Source organism: Coturnix japonica, chromosome 5 (genome assembly GCF_054131305.1).
Source record: "Coturnix japonica strain WE chromosome 5, WE-NBRP24, whole genome shotgun sequence".
Classification (NCBI taxonomy): Eukaryota; Metazoa; Chordata; class Aves; order Galliformes; family Phasianidae; genus Coturnix; species Coturnix japonica.
In genome coordinates this window covers 22,326,225-22,338,590 of record NC_140667.1, presented here as the reverse complement: position 1 = coordinate 22,338,590, position 12,366 = coordinate 22,326,225, and the positions used below count along the sequence as shown (strand labels likewise).

The following is a 12,366-nucleotide window of genomic DNA, read 5'->3' as shown; positions in this document are numbered from 1 at the left end:
CTAATACCATCACTGTTTCCTAACAAGGCACAGAGATCAAAAGCTGTACATAAAAGTAAGAGAAAAAGAAACTGGGGGCAGAAATGGGAGATATTTACCTCACTGACAGTTTGGGGGCACTCTGTCAACCACCACAGTCAATGTTCAAGCACAAGAGAAGCCAAAAAGTGAGTCTGGGAGGGGGCAGGGGAGGTGGAGGTGTGTGGGCTGCTGCCGGCCCCACAGAGAGGGCTGCACCTCCTGTGCCCACCATGTCCCCCACACTACTTGCCTGCCCTGCACCATCCCCCCAGAAACAGCGAAGGCTGACAGCAGCACAGACAACAAACTTGTTTTTTCCCTTGGATCAAAACAACTTCAAACGAGGGACTTCAGAGAGCTGAGAAGCCTAGTTAGCACAGATGCTGTTCTGCGGGAGCCTTTGATTGCCGGATATTTTTAGAGACCCTTTAAACGAGCTGTGGCTGCGTTCATATGGCTGCAGTTCTGCTTGCAGCAGTCAACGTTTCTCTGTGCCTGCTGCCCTGAGCTGCCATGGGGCCAGCCCTCTGCCACAGCCCGTTTTCCCCACAGACCTGCCACTTCCAGGAAGGGACAACACCTTTGTTTTTTTGCTAAACTAAGTTCTGAGTGCCAGCCTGTAACCACAGCCATCCCCATGGAGCATGTCCAGGACACCAGCAGAGCTGGGGAAGAGCACGCCAGGCGTTAGTGCTATGACAACCATCACAGAGGAATTTTTCAATTTCCTTTTCACTCATACTGACATGAGAATTAGTGGTCCTAAAAATGAAGGGCAAACTTAGTCCTAGATCAGATAAATTTGTGCAGGCTTCCCTTCCTCACAGTGACTCAGACTGTGCACTTTGCGTGAAGGACTCTTGCTTTTAAGTCCTTGGTTTGAAGCTATCAGCAAGGAGGCAGTCACTGCCAACAGCAGTGGTCAGGTGTCCGCAGCACAAAAAAATGGAAGCTAATAACAAATCAGCAATGGATTTTGATTGCTAATCCTACTCTTCACGCACTGTTGACCTACTGAAGACAAAGCACTGTCCTGCCTTGTATGCTACTGATTGATGAGCAAAGATGAAACTCTAAGGATGAGTTTTCCATCAATGGCTTTGGAGTGTCCAGCAAACCCTGTGCCTGCTGAGCTGGATCTAAGCCCTGGGTGATGCCAGGTTTTGCTGGGTTTACTTACTGCTCAGAAACAGACTTTAATCACTGCAGTGAAAGCTGCCAGGAAATGGCACATTATTTGTAATTGCTCCATGACTTCAAGGTATCCACTAAAAAAAACCTTTTATAAATGAACACTAATTTTTGGCTATTTTAATTTCTGAGTCTGGAAACTGCCTCTTGCTTCCAGTCCCTGTGGCTCTCATTGTTTTTGGCTGAACTGTGGGGAATTCAGTTCTGAAACCAATGCACAACCATCCTCCAAAAACCATTTATACCCTTGAGTGCGTGCTTTCACCCAAGGCCCACCTCTCTCCTCAGCTTGTGAGTCCCCTTAGCCCAAACCTCCTCCAAGGCCAGAATTTGCATTTACTTTCATCTGGTACCAGCAAATTGCCCAGCACCAATGTGTTGTGAACTGAGCAAACATGACTGGGCACAGCAAATCACCAGTTTAAATCCTCAAAGCAGAACCAAGCCTTTATACCATACATAGCTGCTGGAGACCTCACTGCCATCTTCCAGTACTAGAAGGGAGCTTAGAAGCAGGAAGGGAATAGACATTTTACCTGGATTGATAGTGATAGGACAAGGGAGAATGGCTTCAAACTAAAAGAGGGAAGATTGCCAGCAGGCTAAATAACTTTCCTATATCACATAACACTGGTTATCCATGGGTATCCATTTTCAGGATCAACTGGAAAACTGTAGATCCTTCCAGATCTTTAAGTTAACCTCCAATCATAATATAAAGAATTAGCAACCCAACTAGATCAATTTAAATGTTGTTGGTTTTTTGTTTTTTTTTTGTTTGTTTTTATTAACAATCATTTTACATTACAAGGATAATATGACAAAAGGAAGTTCTCGTGTACATACTATGATATATCAACATAGCTCTATTCGTATCCAGTGTCCTAGGTCCTTTCACACAGGTACTATAAAGCATAGTCTGTAAAGTAATAACATTTTAATGTTCTCCAAAAGAGTGATATTAACATATTAATACATATGTAGTAATAGACTTCTAGATATTTTTCTCTCATTGTGTGTGTGTGTGTGTGTATGGTGGGTGAGTGAGAGACAGCTTGAAACAGTTCAGCAGGGCTGTGCTTGGGTGGGGGTACAGAGAGGTCTGGGACAAAACTTTCTGCTTTCTGGAAGCAAGAAAGAGAAACACATCTTGTCAACAGTTGGGTGAGGACCCCACATTGGCAGAAAGCTTTGCAGCCCTCCCATAGCATCTGGGACATTACAGCATTGGAGATGCATTCCCCTACCTGGCACAGCGAGCTTATTTGACGTGAGGTGCAGTGCATCAGAGTCCGTGGCCTGGCAGCAGTGTGCCCGCTTGCCAGGCCTGCATGAGTGTCAGTGGCATCTGGAGGAGGGGGCTGGGGAGAGGAGACCCTCCATGAGGTTGGTGAAGAACGGGGCCGGGAACTGCCCGCAGCTGAGGCGGGACACGGCTGAGGTGGATTACCAGTTGTGTGGAGGCAAGAAGCCTGGGGGTGTGGAGTTTGGGGGAGCTCGCACAATGCGATACCAGTGTAACCAACGGTCAGGATAACGCCCACCCTCCTCCCAGAAGAAGGTGAAAATGACAACGGAGAGAGCAGTGAGGGGCTGCCAGGCCCCGCCAGTGCCTGCCAGCCCAGCAGCAGCCTGTCTTTGTAGCAGCCCACCATGTGGCCGGGCCTCTGAGGAGAGGTGCATGGACACAGCATGGCTGACGTGCCACGGCCACTTTGTATTGGCTGCTTGGGCTCAGCACAGTGCCCTGCCAGCTCTGATCCTGTAACCGTCCCTCATGCATAAAGCGTTGGCTTTCCTTGCCCTATTCCAGCTCCATCGCTGTGCTTCTGACCGACAGCCACATGCGAAAGAGGGCACAAACACATGGTTGTTCCGTGCTGTGCTAGCGATGGAGGATGGGAAAAGCAGAGCCACATTTTTGCAGCACGGGTATGCTGAGCTGCCAACCACATCCGTGCAGAGACAGAAAAGTGCATATGAGGGTGGGATATGTGTCTGTCCAGCTGTGAGCACGCTGGACCTTACAAAGGCTTACTCAGAAGACAAGGATACTTGAGCGTGTTCCCACACTGAGACATTCCCATTAGACAAACCTTATCAAGCACTTGGTTAACATGCCAACAGGGGACCCACTGCCCTAACTGCAGCTAAGCTTCCCCCTGCAGAGTGCTGTACATGTAAATGTAGGCCTCAGTGTATGGCTAAAACCATCCCAAAGTCCAACGTCTTCAGTGTTACATGCCTTGTGCCAGAACACAGGGCCAGCCTTACACAAGGTTGGTTGATTCTATCATCTCTATATTATATCTTTATATCTATTGAAAACATAGAAATATATAAATATATAGGATTTTATTTATAGATATATAAGCGTGTGATTTTATCTTTTGTATGGTGTGTATATGTACTGGGATGTGCGTATATACAATATATAGACGGTATGCATATGTACTGTATACATACACTAGCTTACATGCACACACATCATACATGTCTCCAAGGGAGACAGGAATTGCATAGGCATTACTGCATTGAATACAATGGCTGGGGGAGCAACGTACCATTTCTCTGCTTTTAAGACCTCTTTTGACAGGGCTGAGAGGGGAATCTGCAAAAGCAGAGCATGTTGCTGCTTATTTGCAAGCCTGTTTTGGTTGTTTTACCCATTGGTCAAACAAACAGCAATACGGATAAGATAAGAAGGAAAGGGGACACCGAAGACCCTGCGGGCCACCTGGTTGAGTTTGTGCTATGAGAAAGAGATAGATGGAGCCTCAATCATGACTCAGAATTCCTATCAGCAAGAGCTCAACTGGCACGGGGGACACAGCCAGGGTCAGCGCAAGCCCCAGCGCAGAAGACACGTAGGTACCCTGTCCTCTGCCGCTCATCCTGCGGCTCCCGCGTGCTGCTGCTGGTATAGGAAGAGCTTTGGTCTCTTGTTTCATAAAGATTATCCCTGTTGAGTTCGGTCTTGTGGCCGGAGGGCGCTGGCTGCTCCAGCCATCGACGAGCCCTGCAGAAGGACACGTCTGCATGTGCTTCATGGGTTCTGCTTTGCAGCAGGCGGTAAGAGTCAAGGAGCCTGAGCAAGAAGTGGGTAGGGGAAATTGGCAACCCAAAAGCCCACAGGCCAGAAATAAAAGCTCTGGGGTCTGGAGAAGTGCGTATTATTCACAGTCACATGCCCTAGCTAGGAAGGGGAGGAGAAGATAAAGACTTCATCTGAGAAAAACAAAACCTTCTCTCTGCTACTGCAACTGCTCATGAAACTGTGAGCAACACATACAAAACAGCTTCCCCTCTGTTCAGAGCAGCAGGAAGGCACTGATTAAAGCTGAAGTACCGCGACCTCCCACTTGGGTCGGCCTCTCTCTGCCCTCCAGGTACCCTCCCTGCCTCACAGCCCGGAGCTGGCTGCACACAGAGCACCAAAAGGCACCTGCTCTCAGGCAAGGCTGGCCAGACAGGGCACCGAAAAGCCGAGGGCGCTTTGCATTGTTATTCCTCTCCCCCTCCCGCAGCCTTGCTCGTGCCGGCAGTCACGTTTCCATCCACAGGACTATCCATGTGAGTAATAGCTACAGATCTGAGATAGGCGGATAAACCTGGAGGGAAAGCTTGCAAAGCACCTGTGCTTGTCTAGTACAAAGGCTGCGTCTATTTTCTGATGGGGGATGATGGGCAATTGTTTGCATTATTGCTGCAGCACCGAGCACTCATTTCCCCCAATAACCAATGCAAAGGATCTCTGACCTTTGCTGTTCACAGCTATCTGCAATGTCCAGTCATGGGAAAATGCTCTTCCTGTGGACACTGCTGCTCGCAATTGCACGCAGAGTTATCACAAAAGAAACAAGTGCTTTCCCTTTTTCTGCTGGAGAAAAAGCCACCCACTGCTACTGGGAATAAGTACCTGGGAGAAAGATGTCACTGATGGGAATGGGATTTGCAAAGCAACCAACAAGGAGAGACAACAGGAATCATTTCTCAACAAGTCCCTGGTGGCTTTTACCTTGCTGATCAAGGCAGGGCACCATTTTCTCCCCAGCAGCAAAAAAGCAGAAGTGCTCAGAGTCTGCACGCAGGTGGTTCAGGTGGCTCAGAACAAGCACTGGGATGCTGCCCCTGCTTACTGAGGTTCCTGGACACTGTTGCCAAGTGCTCCTTCCCTCACATAGGCCAGGCCATTTGATGGCCTCCATGAAAAAAGCCATGTTCCAAGGAGCTTTCAGTGCCACTAATAGAAAGGCAGATCATTTCCTTTTCTCCCCCGCAAAGAGGTACAGAGTTGAGCAAAGAAGTAAATTAAAAAAACATGGGAGGAGGGAAATTGCCTTGCCAGCCTCCCTAGCACCCAGTGCAGCTTACAGAAAGTCTCTTCTTGTTATTTTTACTCCCTCTGCCCCAGTTTCCCATGCATCTGTGCACACTTGAGCAGTACTTTTCCCCATCTGCCTGTCTCTAAACATCCAAGTTTACCTCGCTCATCTCTGGGCCAGAGGCTCATGAAGCAGCAATTCTTCTACAGGGACTTGCTTTTTGCTTTTTACATCTCCTCAAAGCGTATCTAATGGGAGGACCTGCCAGCTCCCTGGAAGGAAACAGCTCTGGCAGCTTTAAGGCAGCACCATCAGCAGAGCCACAGACATCTTGTGCACAGAGATCCCTGTGCTGTGACCACACAAAGAGCTGCCTTGCTCACTGTGCCAGAGGGTTTCCAGCTTAACTCTTGCTCCTTTAGATAAATGTGTCAATTTGATCACATAACTTATCAGGAAAGGCAGGACAAAAAAAAAAAAAAAAAAAAAAAAAAGTAATTAAAACAGTTTATGCAAATGAAATAATTTTTTGCTCACTAGGTGTTGCATATTGATACCTAGGCTTAATGCCCTGGCCTTGCTTGCAACATGCCTAAAGGCTACAGGAGGCAAACCAGGGGCCCTGGCACGTTTGCTCCAACTGTCCCAATGAGCCAGAGATGGGCAGCACGTGCTGTCTGAGGTACAGAATGGGGGAAAGTGAGTAAGTGCTACAGATCGCAACACACTGGCCTTGCAGGGGCTGCTCTGCCCCTCTTCAACTGCTTTGGGGCCAAGCCAGAGCAGAGGACGGAAGGGTTTGCCCTGTGAGTGCTCTAAGCAGGCTCCACCTTTCCTCCTCTACACAGGGATAGAGGGGAAGCATTTCCAAAGCTCTGACAAACACCAGGTGAGCCGTGTCCATGAGTCTGAGAGCTGATATGGTTTGCAGTGGCTTTGCTGCACACTGGTGTCCATTGTGCAGGTCTACTGAGTTCAAATGGGTTAGTGGGAGGTGAGATCTAGGTAGAAGTGCGTGTTTTCCTGGGGAAGACAGTGTGTGAACCCTGGCAGTGAAAGTGACTCCGAGAGAGATCGGTTCCAAACATGCTACATCTCCATTGAAAACAAATGAAAAAGTTTAAAAAATAAAATAATATTATATATATATATATATATATTTATATAAATGAAAAGCTATCAACTAGCAGCAATGGTTCTAGAGATATCTTAGCACCAAGACCAAGGGCAGGGGGGTAACAGGAGAAAGGACAGGTTCAGTGTTGCTGATACCACCATCATGTTTCCAAACAACACAGCTTGGCACAAAGCTCATCCCTCTGGGAAGTGAGAACTTGTCAGCTCAGAGACCTTCTGAACAACAGCTTCTCACTCCCATGATGGTCTGGTCAGGTTGGTGCTGTCCATGCCACATCAGCGGGGCAAGGCACTAGCATCTGTGGAGTTTTTGCACCTTGTTAGTTTCTTTCTTTTTCTATTTTTTTTTTCTATTTTTTTTTCTATTTTTTTCTTTTTTTTCTCTCTCTTTTTTTTTTTTTTTTTTTTCTTTTTTCTTTTCTAACCTGAAGTGATACTGTGTGAACATGTGGAGCTCATTTACTTTAAAAGAATAAAACAACAAAGAACCCCAAGCCCACAGAACAATCTCCTCTGTGATAGAAGGTGCAAGTCCCCTATTCACATTTTGGCTGGACTCCGCATCCCTTCAAGAAAGGAAGAAATATTTCACAGGAAGAAGCAGAGCATCCCTTCTTCCTGCTGTCATCAGTCTGCTGTGCTGTGGAACATGTTACCTTGGTCACAAGAGAATACGTGAACCTTTACAGGACATCATCACATGTTTATAATCCAAGATAATCTTGCATTGATAGCCCCTGCCACCAAACTGCAGCAGGTTTTTCTTTCAGTTATTCCAAACAAAACAAAACAAAACCCCCACAACGGTCTAGGATTATAAAGACATAGTATAAATAACGTAAATTTAAAGAATATAATTTTTTTAAGCCTTTGAATCTCTGCCCAGAGATGGCTTTTGACTCATTGGCTGTCTAGCTTCCACAGCAGCCCTGGTTTTGTATGAATAGTTGTGTGTGTGTATATATATATATATATATTTATTTCCTACAATATAAAAATATAAATGCAAAAATTTCCCCCTGCCTTCTCTATTTTGCTATTTTATAGTCTGCACATGACATCATGTTATAATATACGTATGATAAACTGGTACTACGGTTATCATAAAAGGAGCTGAAAGCCAAGTATTACTCTACAGCTCAAAAGTAGGGAGAACTGAGAAAGGGGTATCACAGTTTAGTGGAGGCATCTGTTTCTGAATCAGAAAAAAACCAAAATCCTGGCCCCAGCCTTTCCAGAATCCCAGAAGTCTCTGTGAGTGCAGAAAGCTTCCACTCCAACAGAGAGAACCAGATGGAGCTGGAAGATCCAGGGACAGCATAAACACACAGGATGCTCTGTCGAAAATCAGAAATCTGACGGTCGTCAACAAAAGGTTCAAATGGCTCAATAACTGAACTGAACTACGAAAAGAGAGGCAGAGATTGAAACTGAAAACAACAAAAAACACAAAACCCAACCCAACAAACTGACAACACACATATAAAGGAAACCGCCGGGAGGAGAAGGCCAACAAAGACCCGTCATCTAGCTTATAGATTGTTAGGTTTGAACATGTAGAGTATGGCCCCAGCACATGCTTCTAAAGAATGAAATGTTGCCACCTACACTGCAGCTGCCATGGTCGGAGACACCAGTAAATTTCTAAACATTGTCTCAATCTTTAAAATTCTGCTTAGCTTCTATCAGACGCACATCGTCTTATTTTTAAAATTTTCAGTGTGGGTTTTTCCTTAATATATATAATATATATATATACTTTATATAATATATCAAAGTTTAGAGTATAGATTAAAAAAAAAAAAAATTCAACAGCTTTCAGATCTGAGACATTCCTTCCTAAATATCGGGGTAAAACTCAGAGCCATGGTCCACACTCTGCAACATCGGCTTCTGATCGAGAGATGACATCCTGCTCAGCATTTCAGCTGACAGCGCATAACTGTTGCCCGACTTTTCCTCGAACCAACTATCTAGTGCCCGCTTGCAATCAAAGTTGGCAATGGGTGGCCCGTTGACAGCAATCGTCAACAGGTCACTGAGCTGCTCCAGTGTGAGCCGAGAGCGGTTATTTTTGCGCACTCTCTGCAGGGCATTGCGCCCCTTCTCACAGCAGGCCGATGAGGTGGGAAGGACTTTGAGGATCTGAACTATTTTATTTAAGAGAGGGAATCTCTGTTTGTATTTACAAATGTGACTGAGTAAGTCTTTAAAACCATTTTTGGTATAATAATCCACCTTGAGTTCTCGCCACTCCATCAGCAAACTCCCTTGGGTGTCCATTCCCTCTCTGCAAACCTCTCTGGAAAAAGATGGGACTGTCTCCAGGTGTTCAAATATTTGTACCATATCCTCCTTCCCATAGCTCATGAGCTCATCAGTGCTTCTGGGCCAAGCTGCAAGGTCAAATACCTGACAGGCTTTCACAAATGTCCGGCTACGAGAATCGAACCTTTGGGCTAGGATCACCTGGGTCTTCTGGCAGATCTTTTCTCTGATTGACTGGAATTTGGCTTCAGCCACCCGTAGGTTTTTCACAGCAATACCATTAAAGCTTTCACGGAAGTTTTCCTCAAATTCCTGCAGGTACTCCCCTGGTGAGTCTGCTAGCCGACTGATCTCCTGAATAGCTTCCTCTATTTTATCATCCACTTGCGACACAAGAAGGTACTCCCCTTGGAAGACATAGGCAAGACGTGAAAGTACAGCAATCACATCCAGCAGGAAGTAGATAAGTTTAATTGACTGGTAGTCCATCAGGAACTGCAGGAGGGCCAAGGCAATCGCAGAAGCATCTGCCCTTTGGGTCTGGCCGCTGACATCCTTGAGATGGGCCACAACCTCAAGGTAATCCTTGATGAGAGCGTTGAGCACATTCTGCTCCCCAATGATCCATTTCACTGCTCGAATGTCACCCAAGAACTCAGTCTCCTCACACAAGGTGGAAGCAGTGACCCTCAACTCGCACATGAGTCGGGGAGAGTAACGATAGAAACTGAGCAGCTGTTTCAGATTGTTTTCCAGCTCCTCCAGGCATGGCAGTTCTTTCCCACTGATTGCATCCAAAATCTCCAGATGGGGTCTGTGTACCATAAAGGGCAAACAGAGAAGCCATGGCAAAGTCTTTCTGATTGTCATGAACAAGTTTGCTCTCAGGCTGGCGGTAATGTTAGCACCATCAACACCCAAGCCAATAGTTGGCTTCTCATCCTGCAATCGAATTCCCAGGCTGGAAAAGGCCCTGTCTAATGCTTGGAGGTAACTGTCTGTTGTAGAAAAGCCCAGTTCCTGAAGAGACAGGAATTCAGTTGCTGGAGGCCCATCACTGCTTGTGTACTGCACATACACTGCAACTGTGTCAGCAAGCACATCATCACTCTGCCCATCCAGAATGATGCTGAGGAAGGGAGACTGTCGGATGCGTTCAACAAGGTCCTCCCGAAGAGCCCGGGCAATATGGTGGATTAAGATTTGGCAGTCACCTTCATTCATGTATTGATCTACTACCTTGAGTTCACACTTTCTCAATAGTTCTGCCAGAGGCCGAAAGTCATAATAGGGCCTGCCCTCCAGTGCCAAGTGGTAGGCTGTATTGAAGAGCAAAGTCATATTTCGGCACATCTCTTCTGTCTTCTCTGGGTGCATTCTGAGCTTGTAAAGCTGCAGGCACTTTTTGTGGAGGTTGCTCTGGCTGTGAAGTTTTATTGTGTGTATCTTGAACTGCTTCGAGCCAATGATGAAAGCTGAAGTCCGAGAGGATTGCACTGTGTATTGCCTACAGACATGGCACCACATTTCATTCAATGTCGGGGAGTACCGCAGAAACCAGAACTTCTTAAGCCACTCTTGCTTAAACCGCCGTATCCTCCGTCCCGTTGCAGAAGACATCTTGGAAGGCTCATCTGTAGCAGCAATCATTTCATTGGAAACTGATTCATCAGCAGAATCCACCTCCTGGTCATCATCCTCCATGATGGTGGGAACAGAGATGATACTTTCTGAAGCTGGAAGAAAAAAAAAAAAGGAAAAAAAAAAGGTATAATAAGGCATTTACCAAGACTCTAAATTAGAGAAACACCCTACAAGTGATGGTAGAATGCTGCCTGACAAGCTGGCCACACTCTGCCCACAACCACAACAGTTAGAATTTGAATAACAGCTTTGAAGAAAACATTTATCAATGTATCTCCTTATGAACTTAGTCTCCAACATGCCACAACAGACAGGAAGAAATTATATTACATCCTGACTATTTGCACAATGCATGGTGTGACCCAAATGTTCCCTTGGTGAAGGCTCCTGCTGCTCAATAGCATGTTCCTGGAAGAAATGAAACATCTTCAGAAAGGGACACATGTTTGTGTTAAGGCAGTGGAGAAAACAGAGTGCCTTCCAATGAGGAACACAGCAGGACATCATTTCGTACACAAAGAGCATACATTCCAGTGTTAACCACTGAGTCAATTCAGACTTTCAAGCACTGTTTCCTGGTAGCATGTAAGACACTGTGGATGGGATTCCGCTGAAAAAGAATGCATCAAAGATACAGCAAACAAACTGTCTGCAATGGAATGTCTTTTTTATTGGCAGTGCATGATTGATTACAACGGCAACAAATAGAGCAAGTTGTCGTACAGAGTCTTTCCCATACTTCCCAGTCTTCCACAGTGCCCACAATGTCAGCTGTCCCATTCGTTCACAAAACCTGACAATGAACCTCCTATGGAAACATTTGTTCACCTGAATACTCAGAGCAAAATGCTTTAGATGGGTACACCGCACACAGGCATCTCAATACTTTCCTTAGGCAGGGTTTGGAGAATGCTGATACTTGGCAAGGCTTACCTGTGGGGTCTGAGAACTCTTGGAGCTCAGATACCTGTGGTGGTAGCACAGGTGGCTCGGGTAATTTCCCAGATCTCAGCATGTCTAACTCAGCCTGTAGCTCTCGGATTTTCTTCTTCAACCGGATGCAATTCGGGCAGAAGGAGGTGGTAGGAATTTCGTGGGAGTTGCCTTCTGCAGAAGCCAGTGACAGCTCGGTAGGGCTGTCTGCTTTCAGAGACAGAGGCTCTTCTTCCTCATCTTCAAGGACTCCCACTTCTTTGGCAGAATTGAAAGAGGAACCATGAGCGGCCTTCCACTCCTCTTCGCTTCGGTTTCTGCTGAGGTTTAGGGAGCCGTGCTGCATGGCATTGCCACACCTCTCAAAGATCTCTTCAGCATGGTATTTAGATGTTGCTCTTGTGGAAAGCGGTGTACTTGTTGCTAACTGTTTCTCTTCAAATTTGGCAGACTCCAAAGAAGCCTCCAGGACATCTTTGAAGATGAGGTCAATCTTTTTTTTCTTGGTTTGGGGGTGGGTTTCCCCCTCATCATAGCTGCGCTTATAGGGGCTCTTCCCTTGCTTCAATGTGGTGAAGTGGAGTGGACCCCTTGTGTCTTCTTGATTATCTGCATTCTTTTCTGACTTTTCCTTCTGTAACTTTTTGTCTCCTAGAAAGGAAAATGAGGGGTGGGGATTATCACTGGGAACCAACCAGCATCTTTCAATCTAAAACTCAAATGAATAAAAAAGAACAAAAAGGCAGACTGAATCCCCGCAGATCTGTAGGTTGTGTTACAAGCCAGGGAATTGAAACAACAGTGGAAACCGAGGCTCGCAAGAGAAATAGCCCTACTAATGGGCATG

At 46.1% G+C, this 12,366-nt stretch overlaps 1 protein-coding gene across 4 annotated transcripts in view; it reads right to left on the bottom strand.

Moving 5' to 3' along the window:
* Positions 1–1,956: 1,956 nt before the first annotated feature.
* The window catches only part of PRDM11 (PR/SET domain 11), a 45,481-nt gene continuing 35,071 nt past the window's right edge, over positions 1,957–12,366 (bottom strand). For 3 of the 4 annotated variants that reach the window (XM_015864486.3, XM_015864485.3, XM_032445182.2), the window contains 2 exons: positions 11,520–12,170; positions 1,957–10,678 (listed from right to left, as the gene is read on the bottom strand). In XM_015864486.3, the coding sequence (XP_015719972.2) occupies positions 8,514–10,678; positions 11,520–12,170 (2,816 nt within the window). In that variant the 3' untranslated portion in view covers positions 1,957–8,513. The remainder of the gene's footprint in view (positions 10,679–11,519; positions 12,171–12,366) is intronic. The other variant, XM_032445181.2, reaches the window with a different exon arrangement.